Source organism: Pelodiscus sinensis, chromosome 6 (genome assembly GCF_049634645.1).
Source record: "Pelodiscus sinensis isolate JC-2024 chromosome 6, ASM4963464v1, whole genome shotgun sequence".
Classification (NCBI taxonomy): Eukaryota; Metazoa; Chordata; order Testudines; family Trionychidae; genus Pelodiscus; species Pelodiscus sinensis.
Genome location: NC_134716.1, coordinates 102,995,053 through 103,020,622, shown reverse-complemented (window position 1 = coordinate 103,020,622; position 25,570 = coordinate 102,995,053). Strand labels below are relative to the sequence as shown.

The 25,570-nt window shown below is 42.4% G+C and overlaps 1 protein-coding gene and 1 long non-coding RNA gene across 4 annotated transcripts in view; one reads left to right on the top strand and one right to left on the bottom strand.

Annotated features, from left to right (window-relative positions):
• C7 (complement C7) overlaps positions 1–13,782 on the top strand; it is a 42,829-nt gene extending 29,047 nt beyond the window's left edge. For both annotated transcript variants that reach the window (XM_006139492.4, XM_006139491.4), the window contains exons 15-18: positions 555–746; positions 1,407–1,503; positions 9,338–9,522; positions 11,414–13,782. In XM_006139492.4, the coding sequence (XP_006139554.2) occupies positions 555–746; positions 1,407–1,503; positions 9,338–9,522; positions 11,414–11,601 (662 nt within the window). In that variant the 3' untranslated portion in view covers positions 11,602–13,782. The remainder of the gene's footprint in view (positions 1–554; positions 747–1,406; positions 1,504–9,337; positions 9,523–11,413) is intronic.
• Positions 673–23,854, bottom strand: LOC112544104 (uncharacterized). 2 transcript variants are annotated; one of them, XR_003087430.2, is made up of 5 exons: positions 18,812–19,324; positions 17,718–17,874; positions 9,670–9,770; positions 1,669–1,744; positions 673–809 (listed from the first exon to the last, which is right to left on the bottom strand). It is a non-coding gene; the product is annotated as an uncharacterized LOC112544104 (long non-coding RNA). The 2 variants fall into 2 exon arrangements; XR_012904936.1 differs by lacking the exons at positions 17,718–17,874; positions 18,812–19,324 and adding an exon at positions 23,642–23,854.
• Positions 23,855–25,570: the final 1,716 nt, after the last annotated feature.

Here is a 25,570-nt window from a genome sequence, read left to right as displayed (position 1 = left end):
GACTGCAAGCCTCTTTCAAAAGAGGCTTTTTCAAAAGTATCTTTCGAAAAAGCCTCTTTTGAAAAAGAGCATCTAGACTGCAACCAGTACTTTCGAAAAAGCAAGCCACTTTTTCGAAAGAGAGCACCCAGGCAGTCTGGATGCTCTGTTTCGAAAAAGCACAGTTTGCATTATATAGCGCCTTTTTTCGAAAGAGCACTTTCAAAAAAAGGTTTTATTCCTTGTGAAATGAGGAGTACCGCTGTCGAAAGAAAAGCCACGTTCTTTCAATTTAATTTCGAAAGAACACGGCTGTAGTCTAGGCGCAGGTGAAATTTTCTCGAAAAAAGGCTACTTTTTCCGAAAAAACCCTGCAGTCTAGACACAGCCTTAATGTTTAGCAAATAGCTTAATATTCTGTACTAATACAATTAGGGTCTTCCTAAGAATAATAGCTGAGTTTGTTCTTAACATGGGCAATAGACTCAAAGAATTTAAGGCAAGACAAGAAATGTTTGACTACTTTCTGATCAAACTACAAAGTCACCATTCCCTTTGCTGTCTTCATTTCTTAGAAACAGCTTGTGTCTTACCTGTCCTGATGGAGGTCATGAGAGGGGAGCCATGGAAACCTTCTTATGAGATTGGAGAGAAGATAACTCTGTCCTGTCAAGATGGCATGCATTTGGAAGGGGCAGCTCTCATTCTTTGTGAGCCCAACCTCAAGTGGTCTCCGGATATAAAGGATATTCAGTGCAAAAGAAGAGGTAAGCCATTGTAGTTATTTGGTCTGGATGAAATCCTGGTAGTGATTGGAGAGGCAGTGCTTCCTAATGGATAGAGTAATATAGCTATTAACATTACTATTTTCAGTGCTGATCAGTACAGCAGAAATAGACCATTACTGTAGAATGGGGAGTAGAATTTAAGACTGTAGACAGCACTTGCAAATTGTTATTATTCTTTGTTATTTGTATTATCAGCAGGAGCCTATTGTGCTAGGTGCTGTATAAACACAGGGCAAAAAGACAGACCCCACCCAGAAGAGCAGGCAGACAAGAGACAGAAGATTGATACAAACAAACTGACAGGGGAGGAAAAGGAAACAACATTGATCAGCACGATAAGTTATGGTCTCATTATCCCACAATCACATCTAGTACTCACGTCCCCCCCGTCTAACTCTGGGCCCAGAGCTAGAACAGTATTCAGCAGTTGCACTTGCTACAGAGTTGATTATATTTTTAAATTCTATTGATTCCATCTACACAACAGATAATTTAATGAACAAGCAGGCTGTAATTTTAAAGCATAATGTAATAACCCAATGCCTTTTTAATGCAACGATGGGGATAATTCCAGTCGCCATTAAATAGTCCTTTCTTTTTCTGCTTTATAATGGTTTTGTCTGTGTTCTTTCGCCTTAGTACCCAGTGTGAAACCAGAATTGACAGAACTTAAATGTCAGCCATGGGAGAAAGTGCAGCAGTCAAAATGTGTATGTAAAATGCCTTATGAGTGTGGGTAAGTTCAGCCTGATGTTGACGATAACTTTCTCACTTTATTCAAGACAAATTAAATTTCTCAGGAGTTCAGTCCATGACCAATTAGACAGCTTCACTTATACCAGGGAAAGGCACTGTGATTTGTTTACAGTACTGCTCAATCTGTCCCCTGTTCTTCACTTACCTGTCAGTGGGCATTAGCAGTGATGGAACTTAGGTAAATGGCTGAAGTTAAAAGGATAATTTCAGCTCTACTTAATCTGTGAAATGAGAGAAAATAGAAAATGTTATTCTAGATATTTAGAAGATCCAGGGAGAGTAAGAGCTGAGTTCCCCAGGGACGTAACTTATCCAAGTAATAAGCATGTGAAATAAACCAGGCAGTTTATCGAGAGACTGGAGAGTTATGAGAGTGCTATAATCTGATCTCCTATTTACACAGCAATTTGAAGAAACCATCTTGTGACACTGGTAGAGTGCTCAAGGTCACCTTTTTGCACCTCATAATGTGCAGTCTGGCTTGAGTTTATTATTGTCATTTCTATGGTGCTTTGAGTCTTCAGATCACTTTACAAAGGGGACAAATGGTGCTGCAGTTTGGGTTAGCCTTTATTGTGCATGAAATAAAAGTGGTTCAACCACTAATTTTTTTTTTTTAATTTGTGAAAACAGAAAAATGGCTGGGATCTATAGGCAGTAAAGACTGAATGGTCAAAAGAGTTCTGTGCCCACAGTAGGCGCCAGATTTTGATAACAGCTGAACATTTTGGGTGTGAGTGCTTGAAATTTGGCCATTTCCATCTCAATGGGAGTGGCTCATGGCAAGTACTATACAGAATCAGGCCCTTGTTCAGAGGGAACAGTACTCTATGGAGAATCTGGCCCCTTGTTGGTGAGGGATTAGTAAGTACATGAATAGTCCTAATCTACTGACTTTGGTGGAGTAGCTCAGGGAAGAAAGTTCTATTCACTGTGAGCCAGGGTGGCAGAGGGGATTTTCATTGGGACTTATCAATGGAAGTTGCACTCTTATGTATGCAGAATAGTGATAGAGATGAAGCCATGTTAGTCTGGTCTATCTGCAGGCATTTTTGAAAGTCCCACTTGGCTAACACAAGCTCTCCCTAGCACATTTTGAATGTCTGAACATTAATTGAAGTGAATGGGTCTCATTCAGTTTTAGTAGGTCTGATGCATCCCTGTGCTATGAGAAAGGATGATCATATGGTTAGGGCAATAGCTTTAAATTCAAACATTCAATGTGACCCTCAGGAAATCACTTCAGGTGGATTTTTAAAGATATTTAGGCACCTAAACACACAGATAGGCACCTTGCTTTTGAAAATCTCATTAGGCACCCAACTGTATCTTGAGATGCTTAAATACCTTTAAAATTCCCAGAATCTCTGTTCCCCATTCCTCGTTTTTAAAGGGAGAATAATTACACTTGCCTACCTGCTGGAGGAGTTTTGAGGATAAATACATTACAGGTAGGATGTGCTCAGATACTATGGTGCTGAGGGCTTTCTTAATACCTGAGGGTATGTCTACACTACCCCGCTAGTTCGAACTAGCAGGGTAATGTAGGCATTCCGCACTTGCAAATGAAGCCCGGGATTTGAATTTTCCGGGTTTCATTTGCATAAGCGGGGAGCCGCCATTTTTAAAACCCCGCTGGTTCGAACCCCGTGCAGCGCGGCTACACGGGGCTCGAACTAGGTGTACCGGTAGTTCGGAATAGGAAGCCTAGTCTGAACTACCTAGTTCAAGCTCCGTGTAGCCGCGCTGCACGGGGTTCGAACCAGCGGGGTTTTAAAAATTGCGGCTCCCTGCTTATGCAAATGAAGCCCGGGAAATTCAAATCCCGGGCTTCATTTGCAAGTGCGGTATGCCTACATTACCCTCCTAGTTCGAACTAGGAGGGTAGTGTAGACATACCCTAAGACAGACAATATGTAATCTGTCATCACTTCCACACTTCCTCAAGTGGGCTGAGTGGAGGCTGAGTTGTCTCCACAACAAACTAAGGTAGTACCAGGCTCAGAATAAGGGCTTGACTTCACCACTAGGGAGAACAACGCTGTTGCAATCAATGCAGGGGTTGTCTATTTAGCAGGTTTAGTAAAGACCCATTAAATCACCAGCAGAGAACTCTCTAGTCAACCCCGATACGCCATCTCACCAAGAAGACTAAAGGAAGTCAAAGAGAGAACATTTCCTGTCAACGTAGGGCAATGACGATGCTGGGGGAATTTGATCTAAGCTACATCAACTCCAGTGACGTCATTTATGTTGCTAGAGTAAATGTCATTTAGGTCAATTTACTGTCATAGGAAAGATAAGACCTAAGAGAACAAGTTTAAATTACATTCTTATTCCCTAAATGGCAGCAAACTTCATCTCAACTGACTAGGTGCCTATTCCATCTAGTCTTCTTTAATGATTGTTTTATGCTCTCTGCTAAATATTGGGATTTTTTTTAAATAGCGAACTGATTGCAAAATAATTGTTTATCTACTTTTCTGCCACTTTGAGTAAAGTGTCAAAGGCCAAAAAAGCAGGCAATAGAAGAAGAATAAGCCATGGTCCAAATCCAGAACTGTGCATAAGAGGCTCCAATACGACTGACTGCCAAGACCAGTGTTCTCTCTGAGCTGCGCAGCAGCACAGCTTCACAGGTGATTAATCATGTCTGTCCAGTCAGTCATGGAGCCCTGAGCCTCTGACTGGGCAGGGCTGATTAATCACCTGTCAAGCTGTGCTGCCGCACAAATTAGAGGGAACACTAGCCAAGCCTATATTGATTATGCTGGGAACAACAACAGATTTCACAGTGTAGTCCAATTGGGGTTTGGCTCCACCATCTCCAGGTCTGTGGCTAGCCACTCTGCCTCGCTAAACACTTGGGTGCTGAGCATAGGGCATCAGTAAGGTGACAGGCGTCACAAATATAATCCTTGACCAAGGGCCACTCCACAAACATAATCAGTGAGCCCAGGCCCTAATTCAAGGTGCGGTTGCAAAGCAGTTGCATCTCCTAGCTCTGAAACAGTGGGGAGGAGATTACCACCCATGGATTAGTGTAGCAGGGGGGAGGCAGGCTCACCCACTCCACTGATTGCCAACCTAGGGCTGGAATACTGGCTGGGTCAGTGGAGTTGCTGACCACAAAATGCTGACTCACTCACTGGCACTCCTCCAGCCACATCAGAGTCAGCTACTTCTGGGCTACTTCCTAATTCCTCCTCTGGGCACACCTGGTCTAGTAGCAGTCCTCCAGGTTATAAGGAATGGAGCTGGCAGTTCTTCTGGGTCTGGGTCTGTAATGGTTCTGGCAGTCGAGGCGAGTCCTCAACTTCCTTGAGGTCTGAGGCAACCTCCTATCTCTGGATCTCAGGGAGGCATCTGGCTGGCAGCTGGGTTCCAAGTAGCTCCTGAAGCCTTTTGTACTTCCTGTTCTGTCTCCTGACTTCTGGCAGGATGGTGAGGTGGGGTAGGACTCTACCCACTAAGGGTCATGGAGGGGTTCCTCCCACTCTGGCTCACTACACAGAGGGATTGGCTCCAGTGGGTCAGACCCCCATGGTCCATGTAGTCCACTGCACTGTCTTTGACAGTGGTCAGCCCTAGTTGCAGGAAAGTGCAAAATTCCACAGTGAGCAGATGTGAGATAATCTGCCCCACATGAGAGCTTTATCCTAATCCCCAATTGGTAGACATTGGTTTCAATCCTGAAGCAGAAAGTTTAAAAATATCCTTCCAAAACGCTCTTTTTTTTGCATTAACTATTAAGACTCTAGATAGTCTTGTTATCCATTCGAATGTCTCTAACATCACATGCCACTAAATTCCACAGTCACATTAAAATGTAAAAAGAAATCTCTGAGCCATTACCAATTATCTCTGAAAAATTGTGGTGAACGGGATAGGAAAAAAAATATAGAAGAATGCTGGACAACAGCAGCTGAGCCACCACTTTGGTCACTGTAAATCTAATTAATTACTAGAGAGTAGATCTCCATGGTATAGCTAGGAATCAAAATGTGAGTGGGCCCTGACTTTCAGGTGGGTGGGCAATGATAGCCTGTGCTAGTTCAGCTTCTCCCCACCTTCTCCCTCAAACACTGGATTTCACCTGCCAAGCTGAGCCCAGGACCCCATCCCTATGCCCCAGTGTGGGTAGCAGCCAGGGTAAAAGAGGAGGGTTCCCGTCTTTTGGACTGATATTCACTATATACTTTAGGGCAGAGGAAGAAAAATATGCATTGACCTCCCCCCTTCAGTTGAGCAGAGCCCAACAGCTACCTCCATCCCACAGGTGCTTGGCTGGTGCAGCTCCAGCAGGCATAGCCAGGGGAGCGATGCATGCCCCCTGGCTGGGGCAGTTCCAGATTTGCCTGCCCCCTATGCTCCTCAGGCAGAGAGAAGAATGCAGGAAATTGTGCACTTACCCCTCATTCCCTGACAAAGGGGAACAATGTCCCTAAAGGGCGTCTTGGGGTGGGAAGTATGGAGTTGAGTCAGTCCTAGATGGGAGAAGGGGTGCCCCCAGCCAACTCTTCTCCTGCCTGCAATTCTGTCTCTTTTCTGCATGTTTTTTATGAGAAGCAATCCCATTCCAGGCACATTCCATTTTCCTGGCACAATCAAACCATAACTTGCTAAGCTATGGTAGGAGGAAGCTGCATACCAAATTTGGTGGTCCTAGGTCTTAATATTTATGAGGAATTCTTGAACAGACAGACAGTCAGACAGACTTTCTCAAATATATAGTAGATAAGGGTAGTGAAAACTAATTTTATAACTAAGCTAAATGGGGTATTTCACAAGTACAAGCTCTCTGAGGCATTTGTGGGTTTGAACAGAGACAGGGCTGAACTGGCCCTTCCACTGGAAAATATAGTATATGTCTAGAAAAAGGGGAATAAGGACAATCCAGAGAATTACAGACCAGTGAATTTAACTTAGATACATGGAAAGATAATGTAGCAAATAATCAAACAATCAAGTTGATACCTAGAAGATAATAAATTGATTTGTAAAAATCAATATGGATTTGTCAAAAACAAATAGTGTCAAAGTAACCTAATATTCTTTTTTTGACAAGTTACCAAGCCTGGTAGATGGGGAGGAGGGAAGTGGTAGATGTTAAATATCTCAATCTTATTAAGAATTTTGATACAGTCTCACATGACCTTTTCATAAGAGAATTAGGGGAATATTGCCAAAACAAACCTATTATAAAGATGGACACCTGGCTGGAAAATTGTACTCAGACTAGTTATCAGTGGTTTACAGTCAAGCAGGAATGGTATATCACAGGGATCTGTCCAGGGTCCAGTTCTATTCAATGTGACTCCTAATAAATTATTTGGAAAATGGCACACTTCTAAAGTTTGTGGCTAATACCAAGGTTAGCAAGTGCTTTGGAGGACAGAATTCAAAATGATCTTGACAAACTGGAGAAATGTCCTGAAATAATTAAGATGAAATTCAGTCAATACAAATGCAAAGTACAACTGGTAGGAAGGAGCAATCATTTATATAAGTACAAAATGGGGAATAACTGCTTAGCAAAATTCCTGCAGAAAAGAATCTGAGGGTTATAGTAGATCACAAAGTCAGTTTGAGTTAGCAATGTAATACTCCTGCAGAAAAGTGAACACTATTATGGGATTAGCAATATTGGAAGCAAGACATGTGAAGCAATTCTTCCATTCTAGTCAGCACTGATAAGGCTTAACTGGAGTCTTGTATTCAGTTCTGGGCATTATACATCAGGAAAGATGTCAACCAATTGAAGAAAGACCAGAGAAGAGCAACAAAAATGATTTAAGGTCTAGAAAACATTACCTATGAGGAAAGACTGAAAAAAATTGGTTTGTTTGACTTGGAATTGTGAAGGAGAACGTGAAGAGAATTGCAAAGGGGGACATAACAACACTTTTCTAACAGTTTGTTATAAAAAGAATAGTAAATTGTACTTTTTATACACTGAACGCAGGACTTGAAGAAATGGTCTTAAATTCCACCAAGTGATACCCAGGTTAGACATTAGGAAAAAACTTATTGTCAGGGTAGTTATGCCCTGGAACAACTTACCTAAGTAAATTGCAGGATCACCATCATTGGAGGTTTTTAAGAACAGATTAGACGGACATCCATCAGGAACAGTTGAAAAAATACATATTCCTGCTTCAGTGCAGGGGACTGGACTATGACCTATTAAGGTTCTTTCTAGTGCTATATTTCTATGATTTTATTTCCTTTTATAAGTTTTGATTTTCTCACCTTTCAGTTTCCTTGCATGCCCTCTTTTCCTAGAGCTAGATGACAGCAATAATAGAAATTACTGATCTAACTTCCCTAAATCATTCTTTATTTAATAGGCTTTGTCATATAGCCTCTTATTCATCTAATTTCTACAGTGATCACAATATTTTCAGTCACTCTTCCCTGAGAGCTTTTTCCTTATTCCTAGTATGTCTATACTACTACCCTAGTTCGAACTAGGATGGTTAATGTAGTCAATAGAAGTTGCAAATGAAGCCCGGGATTTAAATATCCCGGGCTTCATTTGCATCTTGCCGGGCGCCACCATTTTTAAATCCCCGGTAGTTTGGACTCTGTGCCCGCGGCTACATGCGGCACGGAGTAGGTAGTTCGAATTAGGCTTTCTAATTTGAACTACCTACTCCGTGCTGCGTGTAGCCACGGGCACGGAGTCCGAACTACCGGGGATTTAAAAATGGTGGCGCCCGGCAAAATGCAAATGAAACCCGGGATATTTAAATCCCGGGCTTCATTTGCAACTTCGATTGACTACATTAACCACCCTAGTTCGAACTAGGGTGGTAGTGTAGACATACCCTCACATACTTGTCACCCTTCTCTGAACACCTCCAAACTCTCCAGTCCATTTGGAAAGCACTGCTCAGTGTGTTCTAGGGAGTATCAATAATTTATATAATGGCAATATATTATGCTCCATATTATCTTTCATCCTGTTGCTTGTGCTTCTTAATAGCTGTCAAGATGGAGAGGCAGCAGTGAAGCAGCCAATTTGTGGATCTCAGTGATACCTAAAAACCAATATTTAGACACCTAAATCTGGGTGCCTTGCTGGATCTGGGCCCAAAGGTTAAAACATGCTCCCACTGAAGTCAAATCAAAATTCACAGGGACTTCAAAGGGCAGATAAAGGTCTCAGTTACGCAAAGCATACTTATGCTGAAGACACAAAGGGTATGTCTACACTTGCACCCTCTTTCGAAAGAGGGATGCAAATGTAGACATTCGAAATTGCAAATGAAGCCAGATTTAAATATCCCATGCTTCATTTGCATATTTACTTTATGGTGCTAGTTTGAAATAGCGCTATTTCGAAATAAGACACTGTTAAGACACAGTTATTTTGAGAGAAAACCCTTCTCTCAAAATAACCCTTATTCCTCATACAATGAGGTTTACCAGTTATTTTAAGAGAAGGGTTTTCTCTCGAAATAACCATGTCTTAACAGCGTCTGTTATTTCGAAATTGCTCTATTTCAATATAGTGCCAGAATGCAAATATGCAAATGAAGCACGAGATATTTAAATCTGGCTTCATTTGCAATTTCGAATGTCTACATTTGCATCCTCTCTTGAAAGAGGGTGCAAGTGTAGATATACCCGAAGAAAGCCTAATTCTGATCTCACTTACCTGGATGTAAGCCACAAGTAACTTCACTGAAGTTGCTGTGGATACACCAATGTACACAAGATCATAATATGACACAATGGTTTGTTTTTTCCGTTTAAAGGTTATCAAGGTAAGGCATATGAAAAAACCTGATTTCCGCTTTTCTTTTCAGACCATCCCTGGATGTGTGTGCCACAGATGAGAGAAACAAGAGAAACACAGCCTTAACAGTGTGTAAGATGTATGCTCTTGAGTGTATGGGCAGAGAATACTCTTTGACCAGTGAGGAAAACTGCAAAATGCCTGCTGCAGCTGCAAAACCTTGTGGCTCATGTCATTTGTGGGAAACATGTAATGGTGAGTCCTCACAATTAATGGGGATGGACTAAAAAAGCTGCTTGTGAATAAAAGAAAACCTATAGCCACTTGTACACTGGCCATGACTCTGCTCTTGGCTTGATGTGCTTCCATTAACTCATTTATAAAACATATAATAATTCCTACCTTTCAGAAGTTTTAGGAACATCAGACTTGCCCTCCTGAAGCAGAACGTAGTCCCATCTAGTCCAATGTCTGGTCTCTAATACCAACCAGAAGCTTCTGTGCTGAAAAAAAAAGCCTGTAGGAAATAATTGTGGAATGACCTGTCCATAGGGACAGTTTCTTGCAAAATCCCATGAATTAGAGGTCAAAGCAGGATATTTCATATCCCTTCTAGAGCCTATGGGGTAAAATCCTGACCCCATGAAATCAATGGTAAAATTCCCACTAACTTCAGAGGGACCACAATTTTACCCAGGTGTCTGTTTCTAAATCCTTGCTCATCTTAACTCTGGATGTTACTATTCACACCCACGTCCAATCCTTTTCTGAATCCCTTGGAGTGTTTGCTCTAATGTTATCTTGGAGCAATAAAAATTCAGTGGCTAATTACACATTGTGTGGAAAAAGTACTTCCTTGCTGTCTTTCAGTTTCATTGAAAGTCTCCTTGGTCCTTCATTATGAGCAAAAGCAAACAGAAGTGAATAGAAGTGCTGTGCTCCATATCGTCACATGGACTTCTACATTATACACTCATTTCTCTCTCTTTTCTAAAGTACACATTTGCAATCTTTTCAATTTATCCTCAAATAGAAGTTCTTCCAAGCTCCTAATGATTCTTATCATTGAATCTTCTTTGTAAATTCTGCTACATCTAGGCTGAACAAAAGTAGCATTTATAAAATGATTTGAAACCCCCACATACATACTAATTATTGTTACATATCTTACAATAAAACTCTATCAAAAACATTTTTATCTCTTGTCTAGTGGATTCAAGCAATGATCCTTAGCAAATATTGCTTTGAAAATAAACAACTATATAAAATATAAAATGGGTAAAGGGTTAAAATAGAAAGTGAAGAAATTGGGCAAAAATTAAACAAATAGACATTCAAAATAGCTCAGCATTAAATAAGGCCAGCTAACTGTACATTTATACCTAAATACACAAACATGAATGGAAGTAGGAATGGAAAATAAATCTCATACCCCTTATTGTTTGCATGTTGCTATTTAGGCCCTGATCCTGTGAACGCTTATGCATGTGCATACTTTTACGTATGTGAGCAGAACTAGTAAGATTATTTATGTTAGTAAAAATAAACACATATGTAGAGTCTGCAGGATCAGGGTCTTGGCTTATTACTCTCTGGAACAGGAACCTCTCATCTTATGTGTTTTTTTTAAAGTTTCTGGTCCACTTAACAACTAATAAATCATGCTAGTATTTTTTCAAGCAGTAATTTTAAATGGGTCATCCTCAGCAAGCACTTAAAAAACCGCTCCGACTAGCAGCAGTCCCAGTACACACTTATAACCAATATCCTCTCTCATCTTTTCCATCCACATGTGTATTTTTCCATCCATGTGCAAAATAAATTTTATGTGCACGAAGGCATGTGTGAATGTGCATCACCAGCAGAAACAAAACCTAGCTGTGGGTGATCTGCTATTCAGCTGGGTGGCATTAAAATCTCTCCTGAGTGGCTGCACAAGTGCACAGTTTACAGGAAACACGGCTTATGACTCTTGTTGCAACAGCACACCAGCCTGAATGTCCTTGTAGTTTTTCTACTGAACTGTAATATTGATTAACATCTGACCAAGAGCTCAGTTACTGGGACAGTTTCTGATAGCTGGTTAGGAACCTGTTTTTCCTTCAGTGGATTAGATACTAATACTGCTGTGTGTGGTTTTTTTAAGCTCAAACCAACATGTGTGTGTGCCGAGAAGCTGGGCAATGCGACGAGGGAGGAATAAGCATCTGCGTTGAAGTGAATGGGAAAGCCGCCAGTAGGACTATGACTGAATGTGAGGCTGGTCTCCTCAAGTGCCGCGGGAAGACGGTCACCCTTGTCAGCATAAGGCCCTGTGATGTACAGAGCAAATAAGATGTTTCATGATTCATTTTGCTTCCTGCCAGGGGATGTCAAAATGTCACTTGTAGGTTATATGATCTTTTATGCTGAAAAGTGGCTTTGAGTTTATTTTTTCCTTTCTATGTACATAAAACCTTATTCTGTTTAATGTGTTACACAAAGCCCACTGAAATCCGTGAGGGTCTTTCCCAGGCGTGCTATGATAATTTGTGTCATGGGGATGTTGACAGCTGTTATACCAAACTGGAACCCTGCATATAATGGAAACTACTTCAAGCCGGGGATTCTGCAGCACCACCTCCCACCCACCACTAATTCAGGCACCTTTGGTCTTTCAATTCACTTCAGTAGGATTTGAATCAAGTTGAACATTGACTCTGTAGCTCTATGGCTCTGACTTGGAATGGGCAAGTTTGCATTCCACTTCCTTTGGGTTAAAATGTTTCCAAAATTGGCCTTGACCCTTCATCTTATTTCCTGCAGGTACATGGAACAATTTGTAGACTCATAGTCTAAATCAGCAAATACCGCGGTGCTATTTATAAGGGGCGATTGATGTCTAAACCATGTAAATTCATTTGAAAACAAAGCACACAAATGCACACATACACTGATTAGACCAGCTAGGTTCCCTGTGTTGAAACCAGGGGAAAAAATGGCCCATTAATGCAATAAGAGATGAGATTATTTCCTTTTAATGAAGTAATTTTGTTCCCATTTTGCCTTATTCAATTAAGCCCACTGAATGCACAGCACTGTACCTATCACTGAGCCTGAAGCATTTATAAATCAAAGCAATGTGCACTAATAATGAAGACAGCTTAAAATAATGAAAAGAATTAATATCCTGTAGCTTCTTATGCACAATTATGTGTCATACAAATATAACCGTATTTCACATCATCCTAACTTTCACTGAGAGCTAAACTTTCAAATATAGGCAGCTACATGCAGGATATAGTCGATGGCTTTGCCATAATGGGGTCCCCTAAATGTGGTGGGAGGATAGATAGGAATGCATATCCCTATCTTGGCACCGGACCACCTTGCCAAAGAGTACATAAGCTGCATGGGGTACTTCTCAATGGTATTGCAGATCTGGTGGATCACAAAGGCCAGTTCACCAACATCAGTGTGGGATGGTCAAGAAAGGAGCATGACATGAGCAATTTAGGATCTCTGGTCTCTTCAGAAGGCTGCTTTATTTCTTCCCAGACTGGAAAATAACCATTGGAAGATGTTGAAATGTCAATAGTTATGCTTGGAGACCCAGCCTACCCCTTGCTTCTGTGGCTCATGAAGCCGTACTCAGGCAGCCAGGACCACAGTAAGGAGCAGTCCAACTACAGGCTGCACAAGTTCAGAATGATGATGGACTGTGCCTTTGGCCATTTAAAAGGGATAATTTCAGAGTTTATTATCTAGGTTAGACCTCAGTGAAAACAACATTTCCATTGTTTTGCCTGCTTGCTGTGTGCTCCATAATATGCGTGACAGTAAGGGGGGAAAAGCTTCTGCCAGGGTTGGGAGGGAGGCAGATTATAATCTATGTATGAGCACTATGTATCAGTAGCCAGACACCAGGGCAATAAGGAGAGCACACTGAGGGGCACTGTGAATCAGAGAGGCTTTGAAAACAAGTGTCATTATTTTGTGACTGTGATGTCACACTTATGTATGTTGCTCTTAATGTAGTGTCCCCTGAATTATATGTAATGGCCTGTAGACCACCCACCCCCAAACCACCACATAGTTAGCACAGATAATAAAGATCCCATTGTTTTGAAATCATGCATTTTTATTTAAGAAACACGGGGAACAGAGACAGAAAAGGAGTTCAGGACATGAGCTCTGATAGGGGGGTGGGGGATGGGGGATGTGAGGGTAAATGGCTTATTGAGGGTAAATGGCTTATTGTAATCCTGTGGAGCAATCAAAACTGTAGGAATGACAATCTTCTGTTCCAGGAGACGTCACTGGGGCTACGTCTACATTGGCAAGATTTTGCGCAAATACTTTTAACGCTCACTCAAGTCTCAAAATCTCATCCTGCATCTTACACTCATCTTCCCTGCATGCTCTCCTCTTCTCCTGTTCAGTATGATCTGTAACATCGTTCTCCTCCATGCATTCAGTTGGGCTCTGTCAGTGTGGGCTGATTGCATTTGCTCATTAAAAATGTCATCCTGTGAATGTTTTTTCTTCTTCTGATCTGTGGTAGCCAAAGTGCTGGAGGATTTGGGGGTGTGGGTAACAGAGACACTGTTGGAGCAGGGGTTTTTTGAGGGGGGGGGCGGAAGAAGAATCGGGGGTAGGCTTCAGAGGAGATGCATTGTGAAACAGAAGGTTAACTCTTTTTCAGTGAATGAAGCACTATGCTGCAGGAAAGATATGTGTTATGTACAAAGCCAAAGTTATTATTTTAAGTGTCTAGACACAGCACAGGGCAACTGGGCTTGGTGTGATGGCAGGCATGGTAAGCAACAGGTTGGGGTTCTTGCTCTTTTGCTTTCCCACTGAAAATGTGTGACAGAGTGTTTGTAATGTTCGGCCCTCCTGGATACCTAGGTGTCTGCATTTGCAAAAGGGCCCTGCAAAAGAGGGTAGGACCAAATGCATTTGTAAGGGCTCATGTGGTCAGGGTGTGTTCACCACACCCCAGCATGCCTGCAGCTCTCCTTTCCCACAATAGCTTGGGTGGAGGGGAGGATGACCAGGTGTGTTTATAGCCTGGGATAACCCCTTCGAGCCCTTTGCAAAGGTGGCAGCAAACCTGGAGTCATGATTAGTTGGGGATAGGATGCCTCAGTGCTGTCAGTTATGGTGTTTCCCCTATTTCATTCAGGTTGCCATGCACACTATGGCTGTGTCTAGACTGGCAAGTTTTTCCGCAAAATCATCTGCTTTTGCGGAAAAACTTGCCAGCTGTCTACACTGGCTGCTTGAATTTCCAGAAAAGCACTGACGATCTCATGTAACATCATCAGTGCTTTTCTGGAAAAACTATGCTGCTCCCGTTTGGGCAAAAGTCTTTTTCTGAAAGACTTTTGCGCAAAAGGGCCAGTGTAGACAGCATAGTACTGTTTTCCGCAAAAAAGCCCCGATCGCCTTTTTCACGCCTTTTTCACCGCATCTAGATTGGCCACGGACGCTTTTCCGCAAAAAGTGCTTTTGCGCCAAAGCATCCTGCCAATCTAGAAGCACTTTTCTGAAAATGCTTTTAATGGAAAACTTTTCCATTAAAAGCATTTTCAGAAATTCATGCCAGTGTAGACGTAGCCTATCAGTCTTCTCCGAATCACAGAGCATGATAGGGAGCAGATGCTGATGGAATGGGCCCAGACCTGACCTTATGCTGCAATGCTTTGTGCTGCAATGATGCCTGGTCACTTACTGCTGGCTTGGCATGAAAAGGTGTCCTACTGGGGAGGACAGAAAAAGGCAGGGCACCCCAGAAGCCTTCTGAGAAGGATGAAAGAGTATCACTCTGAGAGCTTTGTAGAGAAGTGCAGCAAGAATTCCTGCTCCATCTTCTGACACATTAATAAACGTTCCTGGGGAGCCCCTGCTGTGTAGGCAGAGTGGCCACCACTGTACCCCTCAGGGCAGATCAAAGAGATACAATTTTAGAGTCTAAAATGGTGTTACAAGGAGGAGGGAGAAAAATGATTGTGCTTGACCTCCGAGGATAGGCAATGGGCTTAAACTGCAGCAAGGGAGGTTTAGGTTGGGCATTAGAAAAAACTTCCTAACTGTCAGGGTGGTTAAACACTGGAATAAATTGCCTGGAGGGATTGTGGAATCTCCATCACTGAAGATATTTAAGAGCAGGTGAGATAAGCATCTATCAGGCATGAGTTAGATGTTGCTTCGTCCTGCCATGAAGGCAGGGGAGTACACTTGGTGATCTCTCAAGGTTCTATGAGTCCTGTGGCTGAAGTGTATAATACAATTTATCCATACATTACATTCCTGACTCCCAATGAATGCCTTATAACTCAAGCTGTCTCTCCCACCCTTTCTCCTAGGCTGTGTCTACATTGGCAAGATTTTGCGCAAAAGCAGTTGCTTTTGCGCAAAATCTTGCCACCTGTCTACACTAGCCGCGAGTATTTGCGCAAGAACACTGATGTTCTAATGTACGAAATCAGTGCTTCTTGCGCAAACACTCTGACGCTCCCGCTCAGGGATAAGCCCTCTTGCACAAGTATTCTTGTGCAAGAGGCCAGTGTAGACAGGCAATATTAATTTCTTGCGCAAGAAAGCCCGATGGCTAAAATGGCCATTGGTGCTTTCTTACACAAGAGAGCGTCTACACTGGCATAGATGCTTTTGTGCAAAAGCACATCTTTTGCACAAAAGCACATGCCAGTGTAGACGCTCTCTTGCGCAAATACTTTTAACGGAAATTTTTTTCCATTAAAAGTATTTGCGCAGAATCATGCCAGTGTAGACGCAGCCCCTATGTACAGGATTGTTCATGGACACTGTGAATTTTAAGCAATACCATATTAATAGGGATTCATTTTGAATTTCTAAACATGAGTATTTGCACTGGAAGCTTGATACAAATAGTTTGAATAAGGAACATGCAACACAAATGTTCTTTGAAAACCAATCAACATAACTTGAATTTGAGAAAATTAACCGGGTCTCAAAGAGGAGAAAAAGCCCCAAAACCAGGTGCAGTGAATCCAATAGATTATTTGCCCTGAATATTTTCTCTGCTCTAATATTTTCGGAGGGTATATATCTGCCCCTCAAGGCACAGAGCATTATTTCTAGGTTACAGATTAGCAGTTGCTACTCTTTTCCTCTGAGCAGCTAGCATGAAATGTGAATTGACAAAGACTTTACTGCTCTGAACTCCTTACACTGCTGAAGGCAAAAAGAAAACCATATTCAGTGCAAAATTCCTGATAAATATACACAGACAATAGAGACCCTGTGATCTATGCCTAAAAAAAGAGGAAAATGTCCATAGAAAATAGCATGGTATCTTAAGAAAGCCTGAAAATCCTTGCTTAAGGAACAGTTCAAAGAAACCCACTCACGGTGCTTTATAATTACATACCAGCTCACAGAAATTTCCACATTTACTAAAACTTCTGCCCAATAGTGAGAAGACACAAAATATTGCAGCTGGGTAAATTTCATACAGTTCACTCTGGTGAATCCCTTTAAGTTTGAATTCTTATCAGGCCTCATCTGTGCATTCTGTGGGTACTAGTCTACTTCCTTATTCCTCCTGTCTTTTCACCCCCGTACTCCATCTTCTCTACCTCCCATCCCTTCTGCCTTCTCACCCCAACCAGATACATAGTCTGGTTTCTTATTTCCATGTTGGTTCCTTCTACCTGACCCCAGGAGTTCCCTGTCTTTGATGATATTCTGTTTAGAGCGATGTCAATTCAGGGATTTCTATGTTGGAATCTGGTCACATGGTCTTATCAAATTTCACACTCGTTGCACCTCTCCAGCTCAAAGTTGCTCAGAATTTACTGAATTCTGTTCCTCCTGATTGAAACCCCAGGGTAAAGCTGGAACCCATATCATGTTAATACATCACCTTCTGTTTAAAAGTTGCTAGGCCAGCTGAGACCATAATAAAGAATCCAAGTTAAGAAGCAAGCAAGGAGGTGGGAAGTTTATCCAAATTTACTACATACTATTAACAGCAATAACAAAAAGGTTGCATTTATTTGAGATTGTTTTCTTTTTTACTGGGGATTGGACAGATCTGGACAGTTCATTTATCCCCCCACAATGCGTCTCTGCTGGCCACCATCCAGCAGAATCTGTCAAGAACCTTCTGGGGAGTGAAACCTATTCTCAGTTCTGGTTTTATTTCCTATTTGTTATTATACAACAGTTTGAGGCAGATGCTGGCGTACTCATCCCATTGATTCAGAACTGAGTACAGCTACCCATATCATTAGTAGTTGCCATAATCACACATTCATATCTAATTTCTAAGTGTTGGCTCATGTAGCTCCTCCAGAACTTTGGCAAGTTCCCATTATGGAGGACTACGAAAAAATGAAAACAGCCTGCTGCACATAACGTTGACAATAGTTCCAATAAACAACACACACTTCTCACAAGAAGATCTAGAAGAAAACACCTACTTTCTGCAGTTTCTGTTGACTTGTCATGACTGATATCCTTTCCCAGCAGCTTGTCATGCATTCATGTCCAGAGCTGTCAATCCAGTGCAACCAGTCCAGTACAAACCTTGGCTGAACAGTGGCCAATAGCTATGTCCTCACAGAGCAGCAGCAGCAACTGCGGATAGAAACCTTAATTTATACCCACCTGTTTGCCATCTGGGATTATGAGACTGGATTGGCACAATTGGCTGCTTTCTGGAATGGCCAGAAATTTGGCTTGGCCCATGGTGTTACTTCAGGACAGCGATACAGATGGTCAAACACAATTGGAGGGGAGATTCCCACTGTTTACTACTGTGGATTATGCAGTATCTAGATGGGTGAATAATCTAGATAAGAATGGCTAGACTGGTTCAGACCAAAGGTTCGTCTAGCCCAATATTCTATCTTCCGACAGTGGCCAATGGCAGGTGCCCCAGAGGGAATAAAAAGAACAGACTATCATCAAGTCATGCTCTGTTTCCCAATCCTACAATGAATTATGACAGCCACAAAAGAAAGATTTTTTTTACTAGAGAGAATTATCAGGCATTGGTATGGGCATGTGCATTTTCTTACATATAGTGTAACCCTTCTGCCAGGCTGAGTTAATAGCTGCAAGGGCCAGGTTCAGTATCTAGAGGTCTCCTCCCAACAACATAATACAACACTGCCTCGAGCCCCCACCCAGTGACCTGGGAAATCTTACACACACCCCTGGGCGCCTCAAAGAGGTAATTCTTCCCCTCTCGCAAGCACAGAGCTTCGGTATAGAGGCAAATCTTTAATAACATGAGGTAACCGACATCAGCATTAAATTGGGAAAATACCACAACTCGGATTCATAGACCAAACATGAACAAAGACCCACCCCCCAGCCAAGAATCACCCAAAGTCCCCAAAAGTCCAATACCCCGAGAGTCTCTTGAGTCCAGCAACCCAAAAAATCACCCAAAGTCCGACACCCCAAAAGTCTCTGCCCTAGGTCAGTGCCGCCCCAGGGTTCAAAAGTTCACTGGCAGGGTTTTCCTATCCCAACCTGGATGGAATGGAGGGGGTGGGGATTGATATACCTTACATGGTCTGCCGACGGCTCCGCCTCTCCATAGGGTTCTACTGCCACTGTTAATGCAAGTCACTCTGCCACATTCCACCTGCTGTCCCATGAGCCGCTCCAGCTGTCCCACGAACTGTCCTGCTCTGCCAGCCATCTTGGTCCACGCCATTGGCTGCCAGCTGGTTGTTCTTGCAGCTGCTTCACTGGCTGCCTGCTGCCACTCCTACTGGCTGCCCGCTGGTCGTCCCCGCCAACCGCTCTGCTGGTCGCATGCACCTGCCAGTCTTTCCCGCAAACTGCTTGCTAGCCATCCCACGAACTGCTCTGCTAGTAGCTCAGCAGTATAACGTCAGGCTCCCCACAGCACACAGTGATTTCAGCTCATAGTAGATTTCAGCTCTTCAGCAAAACAGCATGAGGCTCCCCTCAGCACACAGTGGCTACGTCTAGACTGGCATGAATTTCCGAAAATGCTTTTAACGGAAAAGTTTTCAGTTAAAAGCATTTTTGGAAAAGCGCATCTAGATTGCCAGGATGCTTTTTTGCAAAAGCAATTTTTGCGGAAAAGCATCTGTGGCCAATCTAGACACGCTTTTCCACAAAAAAGCCCCGATCGCCATTTTTGCGATCGGGGCTTTTTTGCGGAAAACAGTACTATGCTGTCTACACTGGCCCTTTTGGGCAAAAGTCTTTTGGAAAAAGACTTTTGCCCGAACGGGAGCAGTATAGTTTTTCCGGAAAAGCACTGATGATTTTACATGAGATCGTCAGTGCTTTTCCGGAAATTCAAGTGGCCAGTGTAGACAGCTGGCAAGTTTTTCTGGAAAAGCTGCTAATTTTCCGGAAAAACTTGCCAGTCTAGACACAGCCAGTGAGTTCAGCTCTTCAGCAAGTTCAGTGCATAGAGGAGCCTCAGTGCTAGTGCATCATTGGCTCACAGTGAAGTCAGCTCAGCAGCTTGCAACTAGACTCCTAATGGAATCCAAATTAGCTCTGATATTTCACAGTAGAGAAAGGAGGGGATACAATTGGTGTTTTTAGGCCCTGTGGGGGCCCCGTTGCTCCCCCTCCCTTTTGTAGTCTTCCCGAGTTGTGTGACTATAGCTACTAGCAGTTTTTTCTGTTTCGTTGCGCCTAGGGTGCGCGGGGTGGGGGGTCTGGGCCCACCCTCACTCCCAGACCCCAGCCCAGGGCCCTAAGGACAGAGTCTCTCGGACCTCTCCCACCGGAGGGGTTTATCCCCTTAACCACCGGTGTGCCGGCTCCGTGCCCTGCCCTGGGCTACTTCCACCCTACCTGCTTCAATGCCCCCTATATCCCTCGTTCCGTGCTCCTCGCTCCTTTCTCCTCAACCGCTGCCCCCGAGTACTCCCCGGGGGGGGGGGGGTTATACTGCCCGGATCCCCTTCCCCGGGCGTCTGATGTCACCCCTCCCCGCCCCTCGCCATCACTTCCGGCCGCCATGTCTCCCCACTCGCGTGGGGCGCGTTGCCTAGCAATGCCAGCTGTCCCGTTGCCCGGCTGGTGCACGGCGGCGCTGCACCGCCTGCAAGTCGTCAGTTCCCGCCGTGCCATCCCCAGAAGTGAGAGCGCAATTGCGGGATCAGTTCGGGGTGGGCCTGCTTCGGTGGGGTAGGCGGGGCCCACCCCGTCACAGGCCCTCAGACAGGACCCCACCACCTGGTTCAAATACCTGTCCCCAGCCTCTCTCAGCTTGACTGGGTTTGGAACCCATGTCCGTTGTCTAGCGAGTGCTACTTAGTTTATGGCGAATCCCTCTGTCATAAAAAAGTTCCACTATTCCACTGTCCTTGATTCACATAATCAGAGTAACAACACTCTTTGTCCTTGATGTGACCAGAGGTGCATGGGGCAGACTATACTGGAAATGCCAACATTAGGGCAGGCTGCAAAAGGGTATGTTGGATATTCCCCAACACTGGTGGGTAAAGCTAAATTGAATCTTCCCAACCAGTTACAAACTGTGCTTCTGATCTCCCACACTGGTTATCAAAAAGGGAGGAAAAGCAATCCCCACAGCTTCTTTTATTGAAATCCAGTTGTCTGGCTGCCAGCACCGAGGCTCAGTAAGTAAGAAGTTATTTAAAAAAACAAAACAAAAATAAAAGCAAGGAGTCCCGTGGTACCTTAAAGATTAACAGATTTATTTGGTCATAAGCTTTCGTGGATAAAAACCCAACATTGTCAGAAGCATGGAGTCCAGGCATCTGACAAAGTGGTTTTACCCAAATAAAATCTGTTAGTCTTTAAGGTGCTACAGGACTCCTTGTTGTTTTTACAGATACAGCCACATTACCAGTCACGCAGGTTTAGATCTTACCCAAAATACTATGCTACCAGCTAATCCTTTAGTGTCTAAAACAAAAGTTTTATTGTAAAGAAAAGAGAACAAGAGGAGAGATGTTAAATGGTCAAACAGTCATATCCATAAACTTCAAAGTCCATCAGGTTCCTTGCACTACTGGTGAATTGGTTAGTGTCTTTTGGGGCACATCCATAGCTTGAATGTGTCATTCAGTACTTTGGTCAGACTTCATTTGTGGAAAGTATCAGAGGGTGCTGTGCTGGTTTGCATCTGTAAAAATGATGAGAAATTCTGTGGCACCTTAAAAACGAACATGTTAATATTTAAGGTGCCACAAGACTCCTCACTGTTGTAGAAAGGTTACTCTCCAGAGATGAGCAGCAGGAATAAAAATAAGATGGGGAAAATGCCGCTGTCTTTTATATTTCTTTTGCCACATGGCTTCTACTTCCTTCTCTCATACACAGGATGCCTAGAACATGGTCTGGAAGTTTTCTGTCCATAGACATGCCCCTACATGTCTTGCTGAGTCATAAGGTGTATCCCCTGCCTTATCTCAATTGGTGTGTCTAGACCTCAGGGGTTTTTTTTAAAAAAAATAGCCTTTTTTGGAAAAACTTCACCTGCATCTATACTGCAGCTGCATTCTTTGAAAAGTAAATCGAAAGAACGTGGCAGTTTTTTTGAGCGCAGTAAACCTCAGAATAATGCCTTTTTTCAAAAGTATTTTTTCGAAAAAACATGCTATTCAATGCAAACTGTGCTTTTTCAAAAGAGAGCGTCTAGACTCTCTTTCAAAAAAGCAACTCACTTTTTTGAAAAATCTGCTTGTAGTCTAGATGCTCTCTTTTGAAAGAGGCTTGTAGTCTAGACATAGCCAATGTGTCAACTGACTAGCTGATGGTCTTTGTTGGGCCAGACAGACTAGACAGTGTATCACCAAACTGTCTGTAGGGTTTGTTTGTTTTTTTACTATTTGGTATTCTTTTGAGTTCCATGTTCCCAGCCGGGCAACGCAGACTTGCATGCATCTTCCTCTGACACAGGATGTAAGGTACCTGAAGCAGATACTTTTTCAAGTGTGAGACTGGGTGTTCTTAGCTAGTAGCCATTGTGTTGCTTCCCTTTTTGTTCTTGCCACAGCACCCAATCTACATTAAATTAATTCAGTCAGGATGGAAATCAAATACAACATAATTTTCCCTCACCGACTTGGTCACACAGTGCTCTAAAGTTGTTACATCTTGCTATTCATAACACTACATATCAGCTTCACCTCTCTCAGATTGTGCATTTACTTTGCCATGCAATTTGATGTTCCTCTCATGCAATTAATTATGGAGTAAATACTGCACATGGCTATTGATCAGTAAAATAAAATGTTATTGATTTTTTCCTCTGTGTACTACCAGAGATGAGATAGATTTGGCTTAATAACAGAAAGGATGAATTCTGGCCCCTTGGGGAGTGAGGTATATTGGATTCTATTCTGACAGAATTCTTGAGATGTATTAGCTCATTTAGGACTCAGATTTCTATTTGTGTGTGTGTGTGTGTGTGTGTGTGTGTGTGTGTGTGTGTGTGTGTGTGTTCCTTAGTGATTTCTCTCTCCACCCCCCCATTTATTATTTAGCTTCTGTAAAATCATACGGCTGAATTCTACCTTGAGAGCAGCAGACAGAATGATTGACACATTTCAGCACTGATGATGTTTGCTGTAAAATATTTTTGGTCTATTCATTGTTTAAGAAAACCAGTTATAACTAAATGTACAGAATTAATTTTAGCAAGAGGCCAGAAGCCTGTAAGTAGAGTGATCATTTACCATGGCTACCATAGAATTGTAGGACTGTAAGGAATCCAGAGAGGCCACCAAGTTCATTCCTCTGCTGGCTATGTGGCCAACTTCTGTGACAAAGTAACAGTTTAATAGTATGCTAATGTAGGTAGGTTATATTAGAGCTCTTTCAAGCATCTCTAGTACTATGATCTTGAATAACTACACACGTAACTACTGTACTTAATAAGTACATAAGAATGGCCATACTGGATCAGACCAAAGGTCCACCTAGCCCTTGTCTGCTGATGGTGGCCAAAGCCAGATGCACTAGAGGGAGTGAACACAACAGGTAATCATCAAGTGATCCCTTTCCTATCATTCATTTCCAGACAAACAGAAGCTAGGGATACCATTCCTACCCATTCTGGCTAATAGCCAGGATTTGTTTCCGCTTTCTTCTTCGCCAGGTTACACAGCAGTTCATCTGTGGTGTTGGCATTAAAGATGTTCCTTACAAAAATATTCTAGCATGGGGGCTAGTCTACACTATGAGCTTAGATCAATTATTCAGTCTTAGGTCCAATTTTTAATGAGTACGTCGACTGGGCAATGTAGACAAAGAGATTTTAAAATTGACCCCTGTATTCCACCTGAACTAGTGGCGTAAAGCCTGGGGCTACATTCATGTCCCTATTTAAGGGCATGGTAAACTCTGTGTATTGTAAGTTGGAGTTACTGACCTCCAGGTGGTGATCCAGAGACCTCCACTGTGAATGCTCCGCTGAGCACTTTGAACGCCAACGCTTTTCAACCAGATGAGCAGGAAAAGTCCCAAGAACTTTTGAATGTTCATTTCCGGTTGAAGCAGCATGCATGGAGCACTTACCAGCACAGCCGAGCATGCATGCCCAGGGTCACAAACACTTCCAGCATGGAGTATTTAGTGGATCTGATTACTAGGGGGTAGAGGAGAGAGCCAGCAAACAAAACACTGATATCTATGCCAAAATCACATAGCGCATGATGGATAAGGAATGCACAAGGGATATAGAGCAATGCCATGTGAAAATAAAGGAGCTTAGAAAAGCATACCATAAGACAAGGCTGGTTCTGAGACACAGACATGGGAGGCTGATTACTGGCACCCATTACCACCCATAACAATGTTTTCATCCCATGAGGCATTGGGATCCTAGCCCAGAATTCTAATCTGTTGAAGGGACTATGGGATAGCTCCTTGAGTCGAAGCAACCCCGGAAGTGAAGGTGTGCTCCATCGACAGCAGCCACCTAAAAGGCAACATGGAAAATTGCTCTTGCTAAATTGAATGCTCAATGTCGAATTAAATAAAATTGACTAAATGTTGTAGTCTAGACATGCTCTTAGTGGCATTCCATATGTAAACTAAGAAAATACATCTGAGCATTAGCATGTAGAGAAGTGGTTATGACAATGATTCTAAAATAGTAGAGGTATCTAAATCCAGCTCTGGAAAGTACAATGATACACACAGCAGCCATTTTAATGTTTTTAAATGCTTTACTCAAAAAGGTACAATGATTTGGGTATGCTTAGAGATGTAATTAGCAGAAAGGCAGAGACGGTGTCGGCAACTGTTGCATACATCAATACAGGGTTCTTGTTATTCATATATCTTCTTATTTTTTGAAAAGATGAGCAATATGTTGTGAGTATGCAATGACCAGTAAGCAATGTCTCTGAATTTTTGCACACTCTGCGGGGCACCTTTTGATGTACCGTCTTTCTGATCTGTGAGTGCAAACATCCCTCTGTCTCTCATGTAAATGGAAGAATGTAGCTGCTACTCTTTTCCCAGCAGAAACACTTTGTGCAGGGTGTCAGCCAAGAAAAATGTTGCAAGTTTACAGGAAAACTCACTGCTGCAAATTTGCACAGTAAATAACATAGTTGCACAATGAATGTTGACATACTACTCTCTGAGAAATGTCACAGATAAAACAACCTAACTATGTTTGCACTGCCTCTAGCAAGCAAACTTGGATTTAACATAGCTATACCATAAACTTAATATCTGTAGTAGACCAAAACAATAATAATGATATCACTAGCATATTGCAGACTTAATAGCTTGTACTTTATTGGTCTATAAATTCACTTAGTAGATTTAAAAGAGATTCTTAATATTGGATATATTTATGCCACTTGCAAAGATGTCCTTTGTTAGGTTAAATTAGTAGATGGATACTAAGGTATTTACTTTATAATTCTTTTGCTCCTGAATTCAGTAGTTAAGCATTAACTTACCTTGTTTCTTATGAGGGCACTTAATGCTTTGTTGTGTCCATGTTCAACCTAGTAGACACCTCAGGAATTTATTTACCTTTCACCTTGATGAATCCATTTTCTAGCAGAGCTGGTGTAAGGCCCCTGCATTCAGGTTCAGCATCATATAGTTGTACCATCTTTCTTGCTTATTGGGATTATAACCCCTTGGAATTATATCCAGCCATTCATGTGACTTCAGCTCCTTCCCCAATTAAGTACTTTTTTATTCTAAAAATTAAAATTCTAAAATTAAAATAAATAATGAGTACATTGAATATTCATTGAAAGAAGACATGGCAATATCTGGGTGCATAATTTGCAGTGAATAATTCATTCCCCACATTTAATCTTTTCTTCTATTT